This window comes from Epinephelus fuscoguttatus, linkage group LG8, assembly GCF_011397635.1.
Source record: "Epinephelus fuscoguttatus linkage group LG8, E.fuscoguttatus.final_Chr_v1".
Classification (NCBI taxonomy): domain Eukaryota; kingdom Metazoa; phylum Chordata; class Actinopteri; order Perciformes; family Serranidae; genus Epinephelus; species Epinephelus fuscoguttatus.
The window spans coordinates 10,627,153-10,655,088 of record NC_064759.1 but is presented as its reverse complement, the minus strand read 5'-3'; the positions used below and the strand labels follow the sequence as shown (position 1 = coordinate 10,655,088).

At 39.6% G+C, this 27,936-nt stretch overlaps 1 protein-coding gene across 4 annotated transcripts; it reads left to right on the top strand.

Annotated features, from left to right (window-relative positions):
* The first annotated feature begins 551 nt into the window (after window positions 1–551).
* On the top strand, window positions 552–26,915 carry fli1rs (Fli-1 proto-oncogene, ETS transcription factor-related sequence). 4 transcript variants are annotated; one of them, XM_049583836.1, is made up of 10 exons: window positions 553–721; window positions 10,047–10,243; window positions 13,099–13,265; window positions 19,488–19,691; window positions 20,552–20,629; window positions 23,368–23,436; window positions 23,602–23,664; window positions 25,051–25,098; window positions 25,347–25,433; window positions 25,865–26,915. In XM_049583836.1, exons 1-10 carry the CDS (start codon window positions 704–706, stop codon window positions 26,386–26,388), a joined length of 1,455 nt encoding a protein of 484 aa, XP_049439793.1. In that variant the 5' UTR covers window positions 553–703; the 3' UTR covers window positions 26,389–26,915. The 4 variants fall into 4 exon arrangements, with proteins under 4 accessions (XP_049439796.1, XP_049439793.1, XP_049439795.1 ...); XM_049583837.1 differs by lacking the exon at window positions 553–721 and adding an exon at window positions 871–1,262; XM_049583838.1 differs by lacking the exon at window positions 25,347–25,433.
* The last annotated feature ends 1,021 nt before the right edge of the window (window positions 26,916–27,936 follow it).

Below are 27,936 nucleotides of genomic sequence, written 5' to 3'. Positions count from 1 at the left end.
TTAATTGAAATGTTACCGTTCACTTTAATGTTTAAAAACTCAATAAAAAAAGACAGTTAAAAAAAACCTTAAAATCAAGCACTGCTGTGATTATAATTTTGTTATTTTTTCTTTTATTCATGTATTTTTATTATTACTATTTTATTACTTAAATTACTTATTTTATTTTTCTTCTTGCCAGGACTTTCTTTGTTGAAATATTACTGTTCACGTTTAATGTTTAACTCAATAAACGATTATTTAAAAAAAAAAAAACGTCTTAAAATAAGCTGTCCGCTGACTAAAGCTCGTTAATAAAACAAAACTATTTTTTATTGAGAAAAACGTATTCATTTAAAGCATTAACCCCATGAATATCTTTTTACGGTGCATGACTCCAACCTTCACCGACTACTGAGCTTTTTGTTTTTCCTTGTGAGCACTTAAATGTCGGTTTCATGAGAAGCAGCTTCAGTACTTTCAGTGTTAAAGAGTGACTTCACTTCCCAATTTAGAGAGCGCGAGAGAGAGAGCGAGAGAGCGAGAGAGAGAGGGGGGAAAAAAACGTCATCCGGTTATGGTCTGTGAGCAAAAAATTGTAACTGCAATGGTTTGCGCCATAGAGCCAATGCACCCCTGCATGCATTGAAGTGAGGTTAGAAGGCTAAATAAGCTGCAACATTGACAAAAACGACTAAATGACAAAAACTGCGAGGCTTCTGCAATGGACTGTACGATAAAGGTAGGTGTTTGATGGTTTTTAACACTGCTGCTGCTGCTGGTGAAAATGACAGGCGGCCACCCACACCAGCTCTGAGTCTGCTGAGTGAGAGAGTCGAGGCGGTGATGCGAGCTCCCCACTCTTTCCTTCTTGTACAAAATTTCCTCTTCCTTCCCGTTCGTGGTTGTATGTCGGCTCTATAATAACACAACTAACCACTACATCTTTACACTCAGATAAAAACACTAATTGGTGGCCGGTTATGCGCGTAAAAGAGGATTCCCAAACGCATTTCGTTTATTTTTTTCTTCTAATTGCTGTGTTTAATTGGAGCCCAGCCCGCACTATCCACGGAACCGCGACACAACAGCAAAAAATAACGAATGAAATCACTGAACATTTAGCGGGTTGAGAAACTTAAACGAGGAATAAATTAATGAAGGGATGCTGGATTTTATTGGTGCGCACCAGGCAGGTGCCCCTGAAGGCGCCATGGATCAACTTGGATACAGTGAGAACCCATTTTTAACGAGCAGGAGGATCCATTTCCATCAGATGACTGGTATTTCACATTTCATACCATTACAGCTGTTTATCTTCTCCGGACGACCACAATGTACTAATTGCTTTGATTAAATTTCTTCGGGAAAAAATGCAGAAATAAATAAAGGCCTTCATGTCACGACTTCAAATCGAAAAGAACTTCTTTTAATGACTGAAAACTGATTATTGCGCAACGAAAAAAGGCAACCATTTCTATCTGATTATAAGCCACAAATATACTAACTCATTTTATCGTTTGAACGAATGTGCGTCTAATGTGCAACACTCGCCTGCAGGCTTTTATTTTTTATTTCTGCATTGAATTATTCTTGCAATCTTCTGAATAATCTCTCCTAACTTCGACGCAATATTAATAACGCAATTCTTAATTTGTTATAAACCATTTATTATAACGAATGACTTGATATTTCAACCAAAATAAAGGCCTTCTTTGGTTAACTGTGAAACTAGAAAAAAAAATGCATTTTAAAATGGCCTCAGTAGATTGAGGAACTAATTATTGTGCTCATGCCTCTCCTGTTTCGGTTCTAAAAAAATATATTTTTGGAGTGTAAAGTCAATCAAGTTACATTATTTGCGTTGTAAGATGAAGAGGAGGGAATGATTAAAGGGCCAGTGCAGAAAAATGAGGACCCCACCTCCCCCCCGACACGAAGGCTTACATTTACTTAGTTATATTTTTATTTTATATTTTAGTTTTTTGGTGTTTAAATGCAGGCTCACATGGGGAATTCTTCGTTAATGAAACGTGATTCTTTAGATAATGACTCTCTCGCAGTGTGTTGCAGCAGATTGTGTGTTTTAGGTTATTTTAAGTATAATTTATAGCTGCAAACGGGAGCACTTGTCAGGTGTCGTTATCTGAACTCAGCAGGCTTCCTGTCTCAAACCTCAGACTTTCCGCACACATTTCCGCTCCGTGGACTAGAAAAAATGTCGAAAAGGCAACAAAGCCTCCCCAGAAAGAAACGACGTGGACAAACTGAGGCGTTGCATTGTTTAACTCTACGTTGTCCGCTCACAGGCTGGGAGGTGAAGGAGACCGGGCCTGGATCTGTATCTGCGGCCTGCACAGGCCTGCGTGCTGCCAGGCTCCGAGCTGTGAAAACCGCACTGTTGTTTGTGTGGCAGAAAGTGCAGCTGCTCGGGCCTTTGCAAAATCAGCTTGCTTGCCTTAACTTTTACTTCTGCTTTCTGCCACTTGCCTCAGACATGGCGAGCACACAGGGCTGTGCCTTTGCACAACTTCATCTTTGTTGAATGTGCTCTCTGGGGAGGGAGACGCAGGGGACACATTCAGCTCATTATCTATAATATGTGCATTTGTCTACCACGATAAAACCATTTAAGTCGCACCAGACTTTAATTCTGACAAAATTAAATACATTTACAGCATAAATTCATGCAGTTAAGGCACACATTGGTGCATAAAACCAGTTGTACAGATACCCTAACGCTTCTAGATACTTTGATTCTTGGAGTATCTGGAAGCCATTTGTGGCAGACCCACATGTAAACAGGAGCTCAGTAACACCTTAAAACTTTTGATTTCTACAAACACACAGTGAAGAAAGCTAAGAAAGAAGAGACCCACAAAATATTAAGTTATTATGAATCATGTGTGAATGGCACTGCTGTTAGTAGTCTGTTAAGTTCAGTTTTAGTCTTTAAAGTTTAAAATCGATCTGTGTTGATTTCACATAAGATCTCCATCAGTCCAGACCAAAACATGAGGATCATTTATCAGGCTGCAGTGCAGTTCACCTGTAAATCAGCTACTTAACACTTCACAAATAAGAAATTCATTAACAGACTTCAAATATGAATCATGTAACTGGTGCATGCATGGAAAAAGTTAACCACATCCTTGGTTGCAGTTTGAGGCAGTGATTCCCAACCTTTTAGGCTTTTGGCTCCTTTAAACAAAGCTCTTATGGCCCCTTGTCACAGGTATGTGTTTACTGTTGTGAACAGTTCAACCAAAGTTTCCCTTTGTTTATTTGAATATTCAGTAATTCACAAGAATAAATGGGGGAAAAAGAGCACATTTCAGAAATATGTTTTTCCTGCTCTCCTACTTCGCAATTCATTTTGCAGTCCCTCCAATTTATCCTGCCACCAGTTGGGAACCACTGGTTTTTTGTTTTACCAGGAGAGCTGAAATCTATGAGTCAACTGAACGGAAATAAGTCTGCAACTATTTTGCTAATCAATTTTTAAGCCTCTCAAATTTGCTTTAGCCAGAGTAGAAAAAAGAATATCTTTGTGCTGTTTTTTAAATGTTGGTTAGACAAATTAGACATTTTATTACGTTGCCTTGGCCCCTTGGATTTTTCACAGTTCTCTGATGTTCTGCAGACTGAGTAATTAATTAGGAAAATAACCAGCAGATTAATCAGTACTAAAAAAAATAAAAAATAATCAGATTGTTGCAGTCCTAGTTAGCAGATGTGGCTTTGAATATAGGCTGCAACCAGGCAAGGTCAGGTCAGTCATGCTGCTGTGCCAGAAAACATTAAGTATAGCCAACTGAAAGAAACTTAACTTGTTTTTTAACTTTTTTTTTTTTTTTCGTAAAACAGAGCCCCAAAAGTCCTGAGAGGTGATTTTTTCTATCTTGTGCTAAAAGACAATTATTTGGTGTGTGCAAGATGAAAAAAAATACTCACTTTTTATGTATTTTTCTGAACAAATTTTATTAGCTAATTCAAAGTCCCTGTCATTAAACATTAAGAGCCTTTGGGCTTCAAAACTAAACCGACACCCTGCATATCTGATTCATAACATGACTACTGACTTAAAATATCTCATTTAGGCTGTGTTGTAACATCCCTTTTGATGTTTGATAAAAAAAAATACTTTAAAAGTGTAGGAACAAACAGTTGGAGGTGGAGCTGTTAAGGTTAGATAATCAAAGTCAAACATGGTGTTGTTGTCGTTGTTGTTGTTGTTGTTATCCACCACTTCTCTTGCAGTTTAACTGTTAATCTAAAATGTTACTTCATAAAGATATACGAATCATGAACGTCTATGTCGTAAACATCAAGCTCTTTGGGCAAGACTGCATGATGCAACCACAAAGCTGCTGACTTTAAGCCAAGTGCTTCCGTGCAGGACTTCATGTTTGTGCTCTCGCAGCGAGTGAAAAGTGTTCACTATCAAACTGAACCTAACCGGTGTAAATTTTAGGACATCGAGGCACAAGCACAGCATCAGCCTCGAGAAGGTCATGTTTTCAAAAGCTGTTTTGTGTTACTGAGCAACAAGCTGAAGCACATTGAACAGGAAGTCAGTTGTGGCATTAGCGGTCAGGCCACATTTTGGTATATTTGTATCAGTGTGCAGAGGAGAGAGAGAGAGAGAGAGAGAGAGAGAGAGAGAGAGAGAGAGAGAGAGGGAGAGAGCGCAAGGGGAAGATAAAGAAAGAGCGGGAGTGTGAGTCTGTGGTTGTGAAAGCATGAGCTTGTCACTGAATGTACAAAAACTGCATGTGATGAGCGGCTGTGAGTCACAGTAATATCAACAGTTTGAGTGTTGAGCACCAAAAAACTTTTTTAAAAAATCGTCTTTAACCACGACGTAAAACTTTTCACCATCGTGTCCTCTCATGAGAATTAGCCTGCTTTAGCCAACCGTTTCACTTCTGCACAGAGAGGAGGGCCTCTGAAGGCACTGAGAGCGTGAGAGGAAGAGTGGGGGGGAAAAGGACAACACGACAGAAGTCAAACAAAGCAATCAAGTTGAAGAAGAAGTAAACACGGAGTGCGGTCGAAAGAAAGCTGAGCAGGGCAATAAGAAGTCCTGCGAAACACAAACACTTCTGTCACATGAAAGAATTCATGAAGTTAGCGTTGCAACGTAGATATTGATCATCGAAAAAAGTGACACCTACTTCATTTAGAGTTTCCTTAATGTAGAACATAACCTCTTATGTTTCTATTCATGTACGGTGTTTAACATTTAAAGGGGAACTGTCTCAGAAAATATCAGTGTCACAGTATCACACCACTACAGAATTATTATTATTATAACCTAAAAAAGAGCCTTAAAGGAATGAAAACAGAGAGGTATTTTTGGTTGACCAAATTTTTTATCACTTTAATTGAAACTTGAAAACATTTTTCAAATGAAAGTTTGTTAAAAGTGTCAGTTTTTAAAATAACTCAAATAAATCTGAGATTCTCCATCCAGTTGCATTTTTTCCAGTATCATAGATACGCAAATGTACACCGTAAGATAACTGTCAATTTGAATATCATGGTATACCTAAAAACCTGTATACTGCTGCAACCCTACTACTATGTTAAAACAGTTATTGCAAGTGTTTAGTGGCACAAGATGGAACTGCGTCCAGTCTGATCATTTACCTCAAGTGATGTCACTTGAGTCAGCCTCAGCTGGAACATAAAATTAAAGTTTGAACATAAAATAAAATCTCAAAGTGTGGAGTTCGAAAAGAAGTGAATCTACCAGACCTCTGAAACCTGCTCCTTATCTTAGCTTGGGGCAACATTGGCTGCAACTAGCATAACACACCCCAATGTATCGTCATACAACAGTTTACAGGATATCTAACGCATAAGTGCCCTATGAATGGCGTTGTCACATTATTTGCTTACTGTAAAGTTACATACTTGAAGTTATGTTGGTTAGGTTTAGGAAAATAAAAATGGTGACTATGTACCTCACTTTACTTTCACTTGGGACGTGAACACCCATCTCTGGGTGAAAAGTCCTAAGTTTGTTTGAACCATCCTCCACAGGCCCTGATCACAAAGTGCAAAACGTGATGTGCATCGCACTGGCTTTTTTTTTTTTTTTTTTTTTTAAAGGAATGTCACTAGTAAAAGAACGCTTGTTGCGCCTTTTTATTGTTGCAAGGCAGCCACCTCATCACCTCCATACCCTAACCTTTCTCGGTTTTTAAAATCGTATTTATTTGACAGCAATTACTATCTAGTTCCTAAAATTTTTGGCAGAAGGTACTTGCTGTAGCTCTGGTTGAGGGTGAGAGGCTGTCAGCAAATAGTTTGTTGGGCACAGGGAAATGGAGATCTGTGTGGGTACATGAGGCCCTAAAAAAGAGCGTGGATCATGGGGAGTACCACCAGTTGGTCCAGGAGCTTCTCCTCGATGATGGCTGTTTCCAGGCATATTTTAGGATGACTTAGGATGCTTTTCCGGTCTGAGTTGAAGTGAACTGGAGGAGTTCAGAGCGCTCTGGCCAAAATATCAGACGCCTAGAGCACAAAAACTTTAGGCCCTAGCAACACAAAAACGATTACAAAAAGGCACCTCCAGCTGCTAAAACACTTTATGTGTGATTGAGGCCTTACGCAGCCTTTTGCTAATTGGTCATGTGATCACGGCCTTCCCAAGCACAATATCAACAGTTAACAATTAATTGGTTAACGGCTGAGAATATTTTTGACTGGTTAGGCATGTCGGCCTTTGGGTTAATTCTCCTACTCTTGAGTTTACTGCACTGTGCACCACCTGGGTCAGCTGGGAGACAGACAGCCGGCTAGCCACATTAACATGTGAAAACACAGAGTCCACTTCCCACCCTCTGTTCTCTACTGGTTAGGTAGCCTTGGCTGCTCAGCATTGAGCACCAGCCAGATTGGGTGGTACCTCTTGTAGCGCTGCTCATTTGGTGATTACCGCTGGTAATGCCGTTTTGACCCAGCAGCATTGCAGTGGAATCATTGTGTTCACCCTCCGGTCTCCCCCGAAATCACCCTGGTGAGTAAGCAGCTCAACTCTGAGCCACAAACCCCCTTTAGCATTGTCAACTATCACCGTTAGCTCTGTCAGCATTGTTAGCAGTGTCAGCATGGCTAGTGGTGCTAACAAAGTAAAGGGGTTTTGTGGCTCAAAATGATGCCGCTTACTCACTGGGGTGATGTGCAGAGAGACTGGAGAGTGGGCTCCATGTTTCCACACCCCGCCACAAATAAGCATCCTCGCTTGCTAACTTAGCCAAGGCTAACGTCAGCTAACCAGTGGAGACTGGAGGGTCGGCACTACGTTGTGATGTGTTAACACAGCTAGCCGACTGTCTGTCAACAAAGCTGACAGAAAATAAAATAGAAAGACGTTTACATCACAAAACACTGGAACATGGATAGCTTTTTGAAATGTGGTGCTAAAGCTCACACTGAACCACAGGAGCGCCTGACCAAAAATGTCAGTTTGCGTTTTTCTTTTCTTTTTTTTTTTTTTCAATTTTAGTTTTTTAATTAACTGGTCAGTTATTAGTTAATAGGTGAACAGTTCATGAGAGCAGCCTGAGCACTGCCGAATATCTGACCTAACTGTTGATAATCAAGTGGCATTCTGGGTAATTTAGCCGCAGAGAGAGAGAGAGAAAAAAAGAGAGAGAGAGAGAGAGAGAGAGAGAGAGAAAGAGAGAGAGAGAGAGAGAAACAGAACAAAAAAGACAATATTGCTCTTTTTTTTAATGGTACATCATGACTTTAACGATGTTATAGGCGTACAATGCTAAATCTAAATTCATTTAAAACATAACACGTTATATGTTTTTATCGTCTGGGTCTTTAAGTCGTGAGCAACTAATATCAGGTAATATTTGTTTGATGTGAAACACAGAATGTGTTTTTTTTGTTTACTAAAACCTTTTGTTTGCTTAAAAAAGGAATATCCGTTACACAGAAGCAAAAGCTCCAGTTGCTAAAATCCCACACACCGACTTCTGTATCAGTTTGTCTGCAGCCTTGAGGAAATGCCAAACTGTGTGCCATGCATTAAGAAGTGGTTTACAATGCTCAGGCAACAATTGAGCTAAAAAAAAACACAGAGGCAAAAAAAGAAAAAACAAAAAGAACAACACAATGCGAAGGCGGCACTTCAATCAAGGCGATACTCTTCTTGCTGTCCAATGAACCCGACCCCCTCCCCTCCCCAGACCACAGGCCTTTAGGGTTGTTTTCCAGCTTTAAAATGACCCACATTTTTACACTGTGCCCCCCTCCTCCACCATTTCCTCTCCCTTGGCCTGTGCCAAAAGGTTCCTCTGCACATGGCGGCCAGGTTTCCTGTAGGCCACTGAAAAAGCACGGCACTGACGTACAAGGCCCAAAGACAATGCTCTACTCCTCTAAACAAACACGCACTTGCACCCACTTAGAGTGCCGTGGCCACATCATACATGCACACACTTAATGTGAGCAGCAGGCAGAACAACAGGTCCGGTGTTTTGCCCTCCAGAGTGCGTGGGATGAAAGTGCCATCTTGGGGTGGTTTTGAGGCCTCACTGTAGGTGCTGAACACAGGAAGACGGATTTATAATCTCGATTAGACTCCACCTTGAGCTAACACCCCTCCCCCCCTGCCTTCAACCCCAATCCTAACGACAAAATAAAACTGTGGTTAAGGTTACTGATGTTCAAGATTAGACAGCCTCCTGACTGCCTAAACAGTTACTTGTGATTTCACACGTAAATATTTTTCTGAGTGGTTTGATAACCTGCTGTCTCTCTGGTTGTTTAGAAAAAACATACCTTTAAAGTTGTAATCAATCACAAGGTAACTGCACTGAATCTTAAGCTTTTTTTTGTTGTCGTTGCAGCGTTATTTTGGAGGTTAAAAACAAAAGCATACAGTCAGAAGACTGCTAGTATGAATCTAGACAGAGTTTTTATGTTGCTCTACATATTCATAATGTTTCCTGAATGGGAAAGTATACAGTAGAAGGAAGTGATTCATTTGTCAAGTTGTTTAATACATAGGTAATTTCTCTAAGCATTAAAGGAGCAGTATGTTAAATTTAGGGGGATTTATTGGCATCTTGAGGTGAAGACTGCACATTGCAACCAGCTGAAATTTCTCCTGGTTAGGATTCCTTCAGTGTTCATTGTTCAAGAGGTTTTTATTGGGAGCTGAATTATCCACAGAGGTCTAAAAACACTGACTAAAGCAGTATCAAGTTACAAATCGGTGCTTCTCCAACGCTGTTGGCCTAGTACCTCCTAATGTGTGGTCACCTTTTTAATCTGATAACTTAAGATCTACATCTTCAGGAGGTTTTTACCAGGTGCCAAATTATCCGAGAGGTCTCTTCCTCTCCAAAACAAACAACCCAGGTGACTAAAAACACTGAATAGATTTCACATTAAAAATATCAGTGTTTTGTGGTTGCCGTTCATCGCGGGGGGCTGCTAAACATGTTGGCTGAAGCAAAAACACAGAAGATGCTATCTAGTGTTTGGTTTGTCACTTCTGGGACTGGAACTTGACCTTTACAGTCAGTCTTTATTGCGTTTCAAACCCATTATCTATTGTTGGTGAGTCATTTTGTAACACTGTTTTTGCTGTTATAGTCAGTATTTTAAACAGATATGATTTCCTGTAATTTCTGTTGGTCTATCCTTTAAAAAAAATATGGTTATTGAATTTGTTGAATCACAAACAACTTCCACAAGAAAAGCAACAAACAAACAACAAAGTCTTTCAGTAGAAATTAGGGGTGCTGTTTTCCTGTTAAAGTGAAGTTTAAAACCGGGACTTTGTTTATATTCACAAACAAAACACAACAAGTTTTACTTTGAAACCTTGGATAACAGTAAAATCTTTCAATCTTCAGATATGTTGTGCTGTTACTATCACTCCAACAGCTCTTATAGCTAACGAGGTTTTACTTCTGTTCACCGAGGCATCTTGAGTGGAATAAACAGAGACTGTTGGCAAAAAAGACAGTTTCCACAGGTTGTGACCCGACACATTAATGTCAGACACTGACCACTGTGGCTCTGTTTGACAGGAAGCGCTGTCCGTGGTGAGTGAGGATCAGCCCATATTCGAGCCGCCCTACAGCGGAGTGCACATGAAGGCTGAGATGACATCGCCCGGCGGGTTCAGCCAGGCCTCCAAGCAGAGTCCTGAGCCCACCGAGCCAGAATGGGTGGGGTCGGCGGCACAAAACGCTGGGAAAAGGGGCGAACACGTCAATGGAACCAGGTGAGTCAGGACAGGCTGAGGCCACAGGGGAGAAAGGGTTCCCGGATTATCTGACTGTAGCTTTGTCATCGTCCATGTCAACAGTCTGGGTTTTCCAGACTCTAAAAATGTTTGTTTATTGTTCTCTTACCAAATGCAACCCTGCGTACTTTGTTGTTTTCCACCACTGATGAGTGGAAATGTTTGAATTCCAAATACGGTCTTCTTGGTGTTTCAGCTTTAACTAAAGGATTACATAGCATCAGTGGTGGAATGAATGTTTACTAATTTCTAGCTACTTGTAATTTTGCACATTTTCTGCTAATTTATATTTGTACTCCACTAACTTTATGTGACAGCTTTAATTACTAGCTACATTTCAGAGTAAGATTATGAAAAAAAAGATAATTTTATAAAATATCACAGATTATTAAAGACTATTAAAGATTGTGACCCAAAAAAATCAGCACCTACTTAGGGGCCCCTCATCTCTATAAACAGATATCTGCATATGTATAAAGCATCTGCAGGCAACAGGACCAGATTTTGGAATGAGAAGCGTGTTGTTTCCGTTTGTAGTCCGTTTTCCCAGTCGTGTTAACCAATCAGGTTTGAGCGTTTTATAAATGTGTCTGCATTCCAACATGCGGATATCTGTTTGTAGACATTAGCTGAAATGACCCTACATGGAAGAGAAAGTCTTGGGCCGGACATTTGCTGGCTACACCACAATTCTGAAATGTTGGCGGTTGTTCCCAGAGGTTAAATCATTGTCAGACCGCAAACAACAACAACCGAAACAGCAAATAAGTTTGAGGGAAGCATTAAGCAGAGAGAATTACTAAGCCTAGTGAGGAAATGTTGCTAATGAACATATCACACAAGTTGCAAAAATGTTCTAAAGCCAAATCCTGTTCCTTGTTCCTAAATCTAACCACCAATCTGCGGTGTTGTACTGACGTAGTGCATTTATTTTGAAAGAGACTGAATGTAAACGTTAAATTTCCTGTGAAAACAGAAGTGTATTTTGAAAGAAGACAACGCATGTAACAGGCAAAACTTGACACGGCGTCCCAGAACGTCAACAACCAACACACCCAGGGTACCTTGCACATATGTGGACGACGTCGAAAGTCCATGATCAAACATCAATATGTGACGAGGACAGAGTGCGAATGTGTTCCTTAACCTTAAATTAAGTGTTTTGGTTGCCTAAACCTGAGACAGGAGTCTGGACACAGACCATACGTTCTGGTGTCAAGGTCCTGCACTTGGTACGACCGCCATCCCCCCCAGCCATCTTCTTCTATAGTCTATGCAGTACGTGAATGTAGTGTTTCTTTACCTGAAATAAACTTTGTCCGAGAACATAATCTAGGCAGCGACTACGGTGCCACAAAAACGTAATTAAGAAAGTAGTTTCGCAACAGGCAAAGGTAGATTTGAGTAGACAGGGTTGGGGGCTTGCTCCTAGCTATTTGGGATCAGTAGGACCTGATGTAATAAAAACTGAACATTCTCAATGGTGATAAAGTCCCAATGTCCTCAAACCACTACTTCCTAATTACTGTTGCTAAAATTGGTAAAATTTGTTGCCACATCAAACTAACCACATTATTCATTATAAAAAAAAAACAAGTTTCAACCATTACATTTGATCAGATTTGGACCTTGTCAACTTTTGTGTCGGGATCGGCTGCAGATTGACTTGGCAGAGATGGCTGACATCTTGTTTTTACATGGATTAGTGTCCTGTGCTCTTACCACCACTAGATGGCACAAAAAAGTGTCCACAAACGAAGACAACAGGTCTGAGTTAAGCAGAATGAAGTATAAGGTCAAGTAAACCCAAAATGTGATGTCCTCAGGAGGGTAAAATGCCACGTGCCTATTAATACAATCTAATAATTTCATATTATATCAGTCACAGGGTCCATGTGTCTACAGAAGGAGTACTAACACTTTTAATACCTTTGGCTGATAATACCTCTGTACTTTTACTGAAGCAGGATTTTGAGCACAGGACTCAATAGAGTGTTTCTACATTGTCGTGTTGGTACTTTTGCTTGAGTAAACTTCAACTGCTGCTACATGAAAGGTTCTTCCAGTCCTTCCCCTGTAACTAACTATTATTTTCATTGTCGATTCATTATTGTCCGGCTTAACGGATTCATCTTTTTTTCAGTAAAATGATAGGAAATATTAAAACGTGCCCTGTATAATTCCCCCGAGCCAAGGTGACATCTTCAAATAGTTTGTTTATCTGTCCAAAAATCCAAAGCAACTCAGTTTATTATCTTGCATGACAAAGAAAAGGAGCAAGAAGCATGAAACCAACAAATGTTTGGCTTTCTTTATTCAAAAAATGACGAAGGCAATACTCAAATATCAAAACAGCTGCCATTTAATTTCTGTCAATTGTCTAACTGATTAAATGACTAATTGTTACAGCTCTACCTACAGATGGAATCAACCAGATACACCTGGTAGTTAGCAGGTGTAAATATTTACTAACAGCTAATCTCTATATAAAGACCAGATTGGGACGTGCAACCATTTTAATTTAGAGATACTTAGATCTACATCTTGAAAGCCTTCTTTTTATGACCTTCTCACTGGAATGGTGTGAAACAGATTGGGACTGAACTTATCTTCTCTCAGCTATTAGCAAACATTGCAAGAGGAAATAAACTTGCACCAGTTGAAACTGTGAATTCTACAACCAGATCAGCAGCCACACTAAACTTCTCATAATTTGAAACGATAGCAGTTCTTAGAGCTGCATAAATAGCAGCGTACTGACACTGAATAACATTTACAACATTTATAAGATATTTGAATGATCTTACTACACTTTTCTCATCTGTCTGTTTTAGCCGTGAGTCCCCTGTGGACTGCAGCGTCACCAAACGCTCCAGACACGTGAGCAATGACAGCGCCCCGATGCCATACCAGGCCTCGTACCCGGAGCCTCGCGTCAGCCCCCAGACGGCCACCCCACCCAGCAGCACCACAGAGGAGAAGAGGGTCATCGTGCCAGCAGGTGAGCTGAGTCACTCGACCTCAGTCACCCTCCAGTCTCACACAAGGCTGACGCCATCACAGGACAGTTTCCCAAGAGCTGGCACACACTGAGCTTGTGTAATATTAATAACTGAATCAGAGAGCAGCACCGCATGTTTTTCCTCCAAACTACCACCACCAATTACTGCTCTCCAGAGTCACAGCTGAACAATAGCAGGTTTCTGGTTGATCATGACATCAGAGTTTAAAATGAATTCTATTTAAGAAGTGTGAAGTCTGGAGCATAAATGTAGCACTCAGGAATAGAGGTGTGATGGGTAGGTGCTATCTTTTATCATGTTCACTGTCGCTACAAAGAGTTTTTTTTCATGTTTTAAAAAAAAGCATTTTCTTGAGCCCACATGGACATTAAGATATTAACTTTCTTAAAGTATAAAACTGGCGAGAACTGACTCCATTCTTCTTATCATCAAGTCCCACAAATCTTCATGTCTCCTAGAAATTAAGTTCATATACAACTAATTTAAAACAGCAAATATGTAATAGCGAGCAAATCACATTTTCTCAGTGGAAGGTTACTTTTGAAATGTTACAGGTTACTAGTTACTCAGTTGAAAATGTATTAAGTAATGTAACTTATGATATTTGGTTACTTTTCTTACAAATGTTTTTAATTAAAGCTGAACATTTTCCGGAAACAGGCTATCCTAAAAGAAGGTGTTACTGCTCGGTTAAATGATGGAAAGCAGCAGAAATAATATCACATATAAACTTTATACCAGGAAGAATATATCCAGATGATTACAGCCCCTCGTAATCATTGGTAACTGTATTTTAATTACATTTTTTTTTTTCTCAGTAGCTGTAACTGATTGCACTGACATTTATTGTGTAATTTAATTACATTAGTTACTCGCTCATCGCTCGTGGAACTAGTACTCGCTCCTGCGTTAATTTTATTTTAGGTATACATTAACCAATAACTGCTGTCAATATCACAACACATGTAGATATCAGGGCAATGACAGACAGCTAAATAAACAGAACAGAGCATAATAACAAAAACAAAATCTGCTTGACTTTCTCTTGTTAACATCATACCTCATATAACAAAACCCTACTGTTACGACAAAGACAGTAACAGACATATACACCTGCACCTTTTGATCATTCCTCAACCCATCTTCTCTCTCTAAATTCCACTATGCATGTATAATGTTCCTTAAACGCGCGCTGTAGAATAAAAATGAAGACAACATACAAATTCATATCATTTTTCTAGCTAAGCTGCGCACCTCCTTTCTCGCCTCAAGCATGATGTAACCTGCCTCCTTCATCGCAGCAGAGAGCTCCACAGATAAAATCTCTATTAACACGAATTTTCATTGCTGAGTAAAAACACTGTGTGGTGGCTGCAACCTAACCGCCAACATCGTTTTAGCAGCAGTGCATGCTGATAAACCACAGCTGCCTTTAAATGTGATTAAAGTTCTGCCCATATTAACGTCAAATGTTGATAATTAATGTATCAACAAAATATTCACTGACAACGTATTTCGGTTTTCTGCCAAAATAGACGATCTTGCGATACAGTATCCACTCGTAGTGGGGTGGAGTAGTTTTTTCAAACGTCATTTCTAGGACCAAAACCAAAACAAGCACCCCACCAACAAGTATTGACTGTATCCAAAGTCTGATATATTTTATTTCTCTGTATCATAGAGCTCCACTGTTGTCCAAAAACACATCTGGGAGCCACACTATTTTATTTCATTACAATGAACCTGGGCACTCTAGTTTATTTTGACTCACTGTATTAATCCGCAGCTGAACTTGTTCCTCCCAAAATGCACCATTTACTCTCATCTGAATCAAACTGCTTGGAGTTATGAAGCATGTTTAAAACTACTGATGTGTGTCCCATTTTTAAAGATGCACACTTTCAGTAGGAACATTTGAGCTTCGGGCTGAGTGCCACAAGAAGTCAGAAAGTATTAAGAGACAGACTAAGTCATTCTCCTGAGGCTGGTTGACAATATGAAAAGTGTAGAACAACGCTAGCCTCATTCTTCAAAACAGAGACGACATATCCTCCAGTTGAATGTGACAACAAAACAGGAAGAATGTGTCATTGCTTTACAGACATTCAAGGTAACATTTGTCCAAAAACACTCATAACAACACCACCGCTCTTGAATCAAGTCAAAATCCTAACTTTAGAATACGCTCTGTGATTTCAGAGGGATATATGTAGAGATGAGTGGCCTCATATTTGGTCTGAACCAACTTTTGCCATAGCTGAACTGTGAGCTCAGTAGATTTCCCTTTTTCTTTGCAGAGGAAAACTACTTTCATGCATCTTGGAGCAAAGACAGTGATGTGTCATTACTGTCCGAGTAGTCATAGTCATGGTTTAGACTGCACTTGGTCCATTTCATTCTCACTATGAGTCACTGCTCCAACCATGTAAAAACTAACCTGATGACATGTGATATGTTCACTCTCTTGCACACTTCCCATACTGTTATCATCCACTGAGACTCATAATATAAGCAGTTCAGAGCAGCATGTTTCAGTGAGTCAGTCTCTATGAAGGTGTCTCACTTCAGACGGTGCTCAAAAACAGTTGCAGTAGACACATTAAAACTTAGCTCAGGTCTAACGAGATCCTTCAATGAGTCACCAGCGCCGGGTTATTCTGCTTCATAATACACGGATGTTGCATCACAGTGGCATGTGTTAACCAAGGACTATCAGGACACGAGGGTGTGGTGGTTTCTCTTCACGTCTAAAGCTCCTGCCTAATATTACGGGCAATTTACAGTCATTGTTTGCTACTGGAAATGAGCTTGCCTTCCTGAATCAGACCAGTGATTGTTGTACCAAGACACTGACATCAATTTCAACCAAAATTTAATTATTAAAGTCTTACAAATGTCTCATTAGGGTCAGTCACAACAATACAAAAAAACTATATTACCTATTAATGTAAATGTACAAAAGAGTTTGTTGTTTTACCAAGAAAATGAAACAGAGCCTAAGGTTTAGTAGTGAAGCAACATCTGATATTATAAAAGAGTGATCTAAAAAGCATTTGTAGAAGTGTAAAACTATTTAGTATCAACCCCGTCTCTGAGAACGTATGACTGGACAGGATCTTTAAACTTCAACCATAAATATATTAAATTGTGCTTTAGTGCCTACGTGCAGATACTGTATTGAAAGAGCGGAGATTATTATACAAACATAATTTCGAAAGACAGGGCTGAGCATGCAGAAAGGCTATCTAATGCAATAGCAGTTTTAATATGTTACATTTATAATTTTAAAGACAAGGTATAGGATAAACAAAACGTCACTCCAAAAGTCTTTTACTGCATTATGAAAAATGTTTCATTAATGAAAAGAATAATGAAAAAGAGCATTAACTGCTCTCTCAAATCAGGGTATATGTACATTAAAAAAAAAAAAAAAAAAATCACATTTAAGGCTTGGTTAAAATTGGCATAACAATTATGCATTTTGCAACAAAAGCAACACATTTGGCACAGATGTAGGTTTATATGCTATGAAAGGTGTACAAAATTAACCTTTAATAACATAGGGTCATGGTTCAGCTAAGGGATCAGCTTAAACACCTTGGCAATCATCATGACTCATAAAATCAGTTTTACACATCATTCAGGCATATTTAGCACCTGTTTGGCAGCCATTTTGAAAAATAGGGTCAAATCTACAGCACCATGACATCTATATCTTTTTAAAACATATAAACCTACATCTGTGTCAAATGTGTCGCTCTAACCACAACTGTCATACTTAGCTGCCCCAGTATTGGGGCTTGGTGACGTTCTTTAAATCATTTACTATGTTAATATGTTTATTATTTATCCAATGCATCTCCAAAATCATGCATTAAACTATAATCAAAGTGTTTATTGCAGTAAACTGTGTTCCACTCTTATGTTTTAACATAAAAAAAACCTTTTCACATCCAAAACAAAACCTTAACTATTTTTTTTTTTTTTTTTTTTTTTTTTATAAATGTAGTTTGCTTTAAATCCCTAATTTGGAGAACAGAAATGTGTACGATAAAGCAATATGCAATACAATGTTATTGCCCATACCTGTTGCACATAAACATTAACAGGGTTTCTCAAAACCGCCACAAATATCACACTAAAGGTCCCTGGGGCTGTCTTCAGCTCAGCAGTATCGATAATTATTTGTTTACTTCCTGTTACCTTGAGGGAAATCATGAGAGCAGGTGGCAGGTTGTGACGAACCAGGCCAAACATACAGATGCAGACAATAAATTAAGAAAATCGCAGTTTATTTTAATATGCAACTTCAAGTTGTGTCTGTCACTGTGATTTCAGCCTCCTCTCAAAATTGAACACTTTTCATAATCAGAAATAATAATTTAAGGTTTCAATCAAGGCAGTTTCACATTTAATCGACTTTTTTAAAACTACAAAATATGCACGACACACACAAAAAAAGTTTGAATAAACCAGGCATTGGTTTTCACAGAGTGAGTAAACCCACCCAACCACCCACTTCACAGTCAGTGTCACAACTGGTACTCATATCTGAGTTGTTTCCGGTGTTATTCAGCACTTTCATGTCCCACAAACAAATCATGTTTGCCCAAGGGCTCTACCTCTGTATCATGATCTTTACTCCATCCTCTCGTCTTCTTTATGAGTATTTTTATTAAGAGAACCAAAAGAGAAGCATCTCTCAACATGTAAAAGACCAGATAATACATGTTTCATCCAAAAAAGCAGCATGGAAGCACTCAGATTCAGTATTAAGAATTTCAGCAAGCCACAACTGGTATATAAAGGTCAATCCAGACATGTTTTAAGACTAATATTAAAAGTTTAATTGTAACAAATTCAAGTTTACAACTACATTTTCTCACTCTCCCTTGTTGATAAATCCAGAATCTGTGAATATGCAAATGTTTTCCACTTTGATGTCATGAAGATGTCACGTAGATGAAGCTGGAAGATTACACACTGGCCACCACCACCAAACCCCCCCCCCAAAAAAAAAAACAGTCACAAGATGTCACAAAATGATCATGTACCTGCACGAATCATTGTGCACAGTGATACAACACGCAAGCATTTTTGTAGCAGTTTTGAACGGGACTTTAAGTAAATGCAGGGACATTGTAGTTGGGGGGAAAAGTGGGACTAATTTCCCAGGGTCCCAACTGGAGGGGAAAGCCTGGAAAAAAAAAAAAAAAAAAATTTGTTTGCAATTTTTTTTATTTCTTATTAATTAGTGTCATAAATAAATCTATTGGAAGACTAAACTTTGTATTTAAAAAGCAGTGGAGTCTTGGGCTGGGTATTGCCACTGATTTCCTGAATCGATTCAATGGGGATATTTCAGTTACAGTACCAATTTTTGCGAGAATATGAAAGAGATTCTCAGAGAACTAATACTGTACATTTTACAAAAAGAAAAATGAAGCTAACAGTTACAGATAAAAGAACCAGTAACGTTGGAGCTGCTCAAGACTACGGTTGTAAATACTTTAGCACCATGGCACGTTTACTACCGTAAAGATTAACAGGGTTGACGCTCCACACATCCATGGGAAAAGGCGTGTATCAAAAGATCGATCTCAGATTTTATGAATCCATATGGGGTCTTTCAAGTGGAGATCGATTTGAAGTGGATGGATCGATTAGTTTTACTCAGCCCTGTGTGGCTCTCTGAGGCCCCTCTTGACCCTTAAATTTGTCTCTAAACACAGCTACTGAAGAGGAGAGTGACTGACTGCTTATGCTGCAGGAGCGCCAACACACACTGTCATGTCTTCTCTTAAGAAGGACAACTGGGGTTCCAATAAGAAAAGAAAGGAAGAGCAAAATGACATTGTAAAAGAAACTGAGAAGGTGCATGACAGATACATGGATCAGGAGAGGAAGGGCGGGGGTCCCATAGAGACTGCTTATTCACAGGGCCCAGAATCTGGTGCTTTCTGATCATGTCTGCACGATTCCTAACTCTGCAACTTCTACAGCCTCCCGTTCATGACTCTGTGAAGGCCAGAACCGCATCTATTTAATTCAAAAGTCCAGATACAATGTGTAAATTTTAGCCAGCTTAAGGATCTTAAAAAAAAAACACACACAAACAGTCCTCCAAAAAAGGTGAGACTGCACATTACAAGTCTGTATACCCAGTACTGTTCTGATGATTTTTGTGCGTCTGATGGCAGATCCAGAGGTTTGGTCACAGGACCACGTGCGGCAGTGGCTGGACTGGGCCATCAAAGAGTACGTCCTGGAGGAGGTGGACGTCATTCTCTTCCAAGCGCTGGACGGCAAGGCCCTGTGCAAGATGACCAAAGACGACATGATGCGTCTCACGTCGGCCTACAACGCAGACATCCTGCTTTCACACCTCAATTACCTCCGGCAGAGTAAGGCTGGCCTTGTGTCTGACAACAGCTGATAACAGTGGTCGGTTCTTCTCCCCCGACACTGATTTGAACAATGTAAAATGGCCTTCATTCTTCTGTGGCCACAAATATTTTCCCTGCATGTAAGCGGGACTAGAAATAAATGCTGGAGCTGAAATGATTTAACAGCCATCAGGCCTGTCAGTGGACATAAAATTGATCATAATTTGATTATTAATGACTATAGATAGATAGATAGATAGATAGATAGATAGATAGATCGATAATATAATTCAAAAAAGCTAAATACGGAATAAAAGAAACCTTTACATTCTCTGTAAACACGTTGCAACACACTACAGGGGCACTTGTACCGTACAAGATTATGATGCCATTTGAGGCTGAAGTTTGTCACGTTGTTGACTTATGAATTTTCCTGTCTTCAGTGAGTGTTGTGACCGCTGTTCCTCTTTGCTAGCAAAGGTTTCCTGTATTTGGCTTATAATATGTTGTCATGATTTCTGATACTTGCCACATTACATAATTTTGAAGGATTATTGCTTCTGCAAATCCGTGTTACAAATGCAGCTAAAAAAGACAGTAACCGTGTTCTAACCCAGTTTTCGAGGTAGCATTACAATATAAAAGAGGTGGACAAAATGACAGCAACATCTTATCATGTAAAATAATCCAGTACTACAGAACACCACAAACTGAGTCCTCAAAAATATAAATAAACTCCTCTCTTGTCTTGCAATGCCTTTGATATCTATCCTTTATTTCAAAAAGACCACTCATGTCAAATTCCACCCCAGTATGATTTTTGTTTGTCCATTTTAACAGAATATAATCTTGACTTTTTTTTCTTATTTCTGCTTCAGGTAGCCCTACGTTCTCGTATTCCACAACTCCCACCAACACCACACCGCCACAACAGCCCAGACTACAGGTGAAAGCAGGTGAGCTCATCTACTTGCCATCGAAAGCTTTGAAAACCTCTCTCAGTCAGTGTCTTGATGGGGTCCTTGTTTTGTCCTTCAAATCTGACCCAAGTTTTAATGAGGCAGATTAGCTGCGTTTTTGGGTGTTAACCTCTTTATTATTAATAACTACGGGTGCTTTCACACCTGCCCTGTTTGGTTCAGTTCAATCGAACCCAAGTTCATTTGCCCCCTAAGTGGGCAGGTGTGAACACAGCAATCGCACTCAGGTGCACACTAAAACACACAAACTGAGACCTTCTTGAAGAGGTGGTCTCGGTCCAGTTACAAACGAACTCTGGTGCAGTTTGTTTGTGGTGAGAACGTGTTCTGACCTGGATCTGAACCAACTGCAGTCACATGACACATTGTTTGGGTTAAACATGAGCATGTTACAGTCCTGGAGGATTATTAATGTGCACCTCCTCCTGTACTGCCTTAATATGCACATTCAGCACATCCAATGCATCAAAACATTGTTTTCTAGTTGGAGCCGCGCCTCGTTTTCAAACTGTATGGTTTGACTAAAATGAACAATGACAGCAATATAGTCCACGATGAGCAGCGCTAAAATCAACCTGTGTAGTTGTCCCTCCATTGTGACATTAGAAAGTGTCACATTTATCTTGCAAAGGTACTCTTCTTCAACATTTTGTTTACTTCCTGGATTTTTCCCACATGGAAATTCTGACCAATCAAGAGCAGCTTTCTCACACAAGGCATTTGATCTGGTCCGCTTGTTAATGCTGCCGTGAGAACATGAACCAACTCTAGACAATTATACAACTTTGTCACAAAATTAGTCCCTGATTCAGACCAAAGCAAGACAACTCTAGGTCTGACAGCACCCTAAGGAACTATGAGCAAACACTTGCTTAACCTGCAGTTACAGAGCAACATCATCATTCATATGGAGTCGTGTACCTGGCCACCTGCTGAGCGTAGCCAAATATTCACTTAGCTGTACCAAATCCTGAGAGAAATATCTGGCTGTTATCTCGCTGACTGTCTGTCTGATCTTTGGTGTTGGACGGGTCGTGCACAATAGGATTTTAGTGCCTTTTCAGTGAAAACTGCTGAAAAATGAGCTAAAACTCACTATAAAGCTCCATGAAGCAAGACGGAGCTGCAGATCAATTATCTGATAACTTTGGTTACTAGTTACTTTACAAATTAAGGATTCCACACACAAACCATATCAACATTTACAAATGCAGTTGAAACAATTAGTCAAATGATCAGAAATTCATTGACAACTGTTTAATCTCTTAAGTCATTTTTTTATCCAAAAACATTTCATGGTTCCAACTTTATATATAAAGACATGCTGCTTTTTTAAAATAAATAAATAAATAAATAAATAAAAAAAAAAGTGGATTTATTAAATAACACTTTCAATGCAGGACTTTCACTATTTTTACAGAGTGAAAGCATCACAAATGTTTTGCCATTGCTGGTTTTTAGTTTTGCATGTAACGCCAGTACTGACACTCTGGAAAATCATGTTTAATTTGTTAAAGTTTATTCAACACTACGTCAATTTGACTACTGCAGAAGTTCTTCTTTTTACAGTATCATTTGGTGCGTCTGTGGAGTTATGTTAACGGGACAATTAAAAGAAAATATAAAAGAAATTTAAGAGAATCTTGCTGCATGAGGCCCATTATATGACACACTGCACAACACGTGATATACCAGTAAATGGTAAAGAAGCAGGGGTGAGAATCATCAGAGAATCCACAATAGGATGTTTTCAGGATACTTAAGTCATAATTCAGTCATTCAATCATTGTAATAAAATAAATTGTGATTTATTACCTTTTTTAAACAGTAAATTATGTCCTCAAGGAAAACTTTGTCAACATCTGTTTTATTTAGTAAGATAAAGTTTTCAGTCTGTTCATCTCACTTCAGCCATTTTTTGCAGGAAAATGAATCTAGTTGACTGAAATAGCAACAATCATATTATTCTAGTAGGCTGCCCAAAGTTTAATTTGTCATAAATAATTTATACAATAAAAAAGAGATATTTGGCGCTGTGTGACGATATTGCCACATGCTGCTGTATGTCATTTTTCAATCCATTATGAGTTAACAGGCTTTACTCAGTATGATTTAAATAGACGATGAAAATGTATTTTTCTGAAACAAACACTTTTTTTTCAGTATTTTGTGTTTCATTGCCATTTTTCCATCAGTCATACTGTCTAGATATGTACGAATGTTTCTGGGTGTGATTCAAACCTCAGAATTCAGGGTCTCATTCTTAAACACATCACAAAAAGCTGCAAACTACTTGAATGATTTAGGGATTTAAAAATAATGTGTTGAGTTTCAGAACTGTGTTACATAGTTTCAAGAGTCAAAACGGTGCCTTGGCACAACACTGGCCTCAGTTGACAAAACTTCGACGAGTCCAAAACTCAACAGCCAGTTTCAGACAGGAAACAGCTGCACCGGCGCAGGAAATGGGGGTATGGGTCCTGCTCCTGGGACACAATTCACAATCTTGTGGCAACAGGGGTGGCCTGAACAAAAGAACACTTGCCCAAGAAACTGGGGGTCATCTTCAGACCTCCAAACTCTTATCGTCTTGGTCTCCATTTACTGACTTCCTTCCTTCTATAGCTGAACTGTCCCACTGTCCCCTTCAAAGCAATTTTATGCCACGTGCCAGCCAATGTCTAGTCTCATCCTTGTTGTTTTTGTGTCTGCAGAGAGCGGTTTTGATGAGATCAGCTGCAGGAACAGCTGGCCGACAAACACCATGAGCACAGTGCCGAAAGGTAAGACGACAAAAAACAAGAATGACATGAAACTAATGATCAGAATTCTTTTTTAATGCATGAAGAACTGCTGGTTTTACACAGAAATTGACTTTGTAAATCCAAAATCAGGCCACAGCTGAGGATCAAACAATTCTGTGAAGTTATTTTATTTTCAATTTTTAGGTCCCTCCATGGAGCACCAACACAGCTCAAGAGTGACAGAGCCTGCTCCAAGAATTGTGCAAGGTAAGAAGGTCACTTGTGCCAAATATTTTAATATATTCATAACACAGGGACCTTTAAAGCAGGTCAGTTACTACAGACTAACACAGTGCTGGAAATGATTACTTAAACCTCAGAAGCTTCATTTAAATCCCAGTCAATATTTGCTAATCAGCACTTAACACAAAGCACAGCTGGGCAGACGGGAATGTTATTAGTTTTGGGGGTATTTAGAAATAAAGTACTGGACATTTCCTTTTTCCACAACAATCAAAAAGTTTTTGAGGTTCAGAGGTGACAAGTCAACTTTATCCCTTTCTTGATACGTCTACAAAGCTCTCACTGATGGACTGCCGATGAGTAAAATTAAGAGTCACTTAACAAAATGGAGATGTGGGCTGTGATTTAAATATATTTCACTCCACCTAGTGCCTGCCTTCAAGGAAATACTAATGTCAGTCTGAGTTACTTTTCCTTTGATAGCCTGACACCCATTAACCGGTAACTACTTCATTTTTAAAACGAACAAAAACACGCTAAATAACGTGAAATACAAGAAGCCTTTCCATTTAGTCCATTTAGCTCCATTGACAAAGTGTGAATTGGGATGCTGGAGCAGCTGGTTAGCCACGTTAACATTCCAAAACATAGTGTCCACTGCCCACCCTCTGGGTTCCACTGGTTAGCTCGCCTTTGGCCACTCTACACTATGCACCATCTGGGCTGGGTGGGAGCTAGCTAATGGCACCACTCATTCAGCAATTCCCGCTGGTAACGCTGTACCGTCACTGGGGCAATGTCACCAGCTGCTGCAGAAACATGGTGCCCTACCTCTAGTCTCCCAGTTTCGTTTTGAGTCGCAAAACCCCCTAAGTATTTTTAATTATGTTGGCACCACTAGCCGTGCTGACATTGCTTACAGTGCTAACTGAGCTAACACTGATAGTTAACATCGCTAAAGGGGGTTTTTGGCTCAAAATTGAGCTGCTTACTGACCGGGCGAACACAGGGGGAGACCAGACGGTGGGCAGAATGTTTGCACACCAACGCTGTTGGGTTGTGAAGCCGTTCCTAGAGCTCAATGAGGGGTGCCCCTTGCTAGCTGCCACCAGACCTGAGTGGTACGCAGTGCAGTAAACTAAAGCGCAGCATCAGTAACCTATAGACCGACATGCATAACCAGTCAAAAATATGAAAAATACATTTGATTGGTTGATTGTTGAGAATTTATTTTTTGACATCCCAAACTGGAACAACATGTACATTAGATTATAATGCATGTGATGTCAAACAGCATGGAGAGTTTTATCGAGTCTTCAAGTCCCTTCAGATGAAACATTAAGGTTAAAAGATTTACTGAGTAACGTCTGCAATAAAATGTAAAAATAATATGCCTTTTCTTCTTTACAGACCCGTATCAGACATTAGGGCCCATTAGCAGTCGGCTAGCCAACCCAGGTAAGACTCTAAACCACCACAAGATAAACCAGCAAGGATGACACAAATGAGGCCTTTACACTGTCTGCTTTGGCAACATGTGAAAAAGAAAAGCAAGCAAGGGCTGGCACACACGCACTTACTTTCCAAAATGGAGTAAACGTCAAGCAACACCTGTTGTGTCAGCAGAATTGCATCACGCTTACGCTGAGACGAAATCTGGCTTCCCTCTCACCAAAGTGACTGTTTGCCCTGCTGTTTCCTCACAGAAGGCCAAGCCCTCAGCTCATCCAAGAACCGAACAGGCAAACAAAGTCCGTACAAGCTCCCTGACCCCAGCGCTCACAGGCCTGTGGGTAGGTGTCTGCCCTGATGTCTGTCACTTCCTCCAAGCCACACAGTGAAAAGGTCACATTTGGTGGAAAAAAAAAAGCTGACTGAGATTTAGATGTGTGTCGCAATACTGTTAGGACAGAAACCCGTCTACAACAAAACTCCTTAGTATTCTATTACAAGAAAAACTGGGGAGCTGTCCAAGGTCCTGGAATAACTTCATTCATCAAGTGGAGTTAAAATCATTGTTTTTGTTCCTTCATTCATTATTCTTATAATAATTTTAAAGGCTACCAGCTGCTCATGGCTTGATATCTACACAGATCATTACTTCCTCCAAAATGTTTTAAATTACAAATAAAAAATTAAAGACATGAACTTTTCACACAGTTACTGGTATTTGTGTGCATCAGTACCCGATTCATCAACTCTCCCTCTTCATTTATCCTCCCAGGCTCGGGGCAGATTCAGCTGTGGCAGTTCCTGCTGGAGCTGCTGTCTGACAGCAACAACGCCAGCATCATCACCTGGGAGGGCACCAACGGCGAGTTCAAGATGACCGACCCGGATGAGGTGGCCAAGCGCTGGGGCGAGCGCAAGAGCAAGCCCAACATGAACTATGACAAGCTGAGTCGTGCCCTGCGCTACTACTATGACAAAAACATCATGACTAAGGTGCACGGCAAGCGTTACGCCTACAAGTTTGACTTCCAAGGCATCTCGCAGGCACACCAGAATCACGCAGCGGAAGGGGGGATTGTTAAGTACCCACCTGAGATGTCTTACGTGCAGCCCTACCACAGCCACCAGCCCAAAATGAACTTCATGGGTGGCCATCCTGCACCTATGCCCGTCTCCCCCGGCAACTTTTTCAGCCCTCCGTCTACGTACTGGAACTCACCCAACAGCCCCATCTATCCTGGGTCAGCCATGACCAGACATCCCGCCACCCACTCCCACCTGAGCTCGTACTACTGAGGACGATGCATTTCACATCTGAACGGGACAAAACAAGAGACGAACGCAAACATTCACTCGATCCAGGATGCACCTGAGCTGAACCCGTCTGAAATGAAGGTGATATGACGCTACGGTCTGTTTTTATAAAAAGGCATTATGATGTTGTCTCTGTCACATTCCTTCTCAAAAAGGACTAAACGTGAGGGTAAATTAACTGCGAGGAATGGAACAGTTTGGTTTTCTTCCCGAGATTTTTATGAATACACTGATAACACACTGTATTAGCGGTTATTCAGATGTTATGAAACCAAGTTTATTTTGTAAGTACTTTCATTTGTTCCTGTTGTAAAGACCAAAGTCACAGCCTGTACTGTGCGAGTGGCACAACAGTTTTGAAACCTTGTTCCTTCCCACTTCATAGGTTGAAACAACAGTTATCACATTCAATTACCTGACATTTGTAAAAGAGAAATTGTACAGAATAATGGTTATGTAGCAATGTAACATTTAGTCATGATGTAAAGCTAATAAATGATGCTTGTATCTGAAAAATGGCTCCTGAGGGTTTTTATCATTTACAGATTCTGTTCAGAAGCTTATTGAAGTTTTTGGTTCATTTTGTTAACTGACCAAGACAGTTTACACTTTGTGAAAGGCTGCTGCCTGACACTTTGTAATACCATCATTAATGAATGGTAAATTAATAGTTAACTAAGCTTGAAATGAAAGATAGACAGATTTTCACTCATAAATAATAAGGCTATAATTTAGATTATTCGAACAGTTTATTGTTGCAAACATTACAACATTTTATATATTTGATTAAAGATATACTATGCAGGATTTTCCTAAAAAAATAAAAAATAAAAAATGTATAGACCAATTAGGAAGTAATCCCTCTCAATCGTCACTTACGACCCACTAGAAGTGTGTGGCGGTGTATTTATCTGCAGAGACTCTGCCCTCTGCCTTTATTTTCTTATTTTTTTTCTTGTTTTCTGTGCTCGGGACGTTTATGGGCGTGTCCTCCACAGCCTGAAGGTGAGGTCGGGGCTTCATAATAAAAAGGCAGTGACCAGACGCCAAACCAGAGTGAATCTGGGGTTGGCTTTTACTTTACAAAAATTCCTGTACAACATACCTTTTTAACGGTTTATAATGTTTTGTCTATAAACATTATTTGAGTGGCCATTATAAAGTTGTAGAGTTTATTAACGCTGGAGTGAGACTTTTACATTTAAGGTGAGACACTACAGGTGAATAGGGTAAAATTTTAAAATAATAGCCATCATCATGAAACTTCCTCAGTTGATTACATACAATAGTACTAAACAAAAATGTATTACAAGTTTTTAAAATTTTAATGTTTAATTATGCAAATTATGCATTATCTCATTAAATATGCGCTAGTTTGCATATATTTTAGGAAGATAAATCTGAACATCTGATAAAGCCAGGTGCAAAATTCTTTTTTCATTTTGTTTACATATAAGATGAAAAAAAAATTACAGAGGGATTTAAGGATATCTGCTTTTATTACCTAGAAAATCAAAATATACTGTCCAT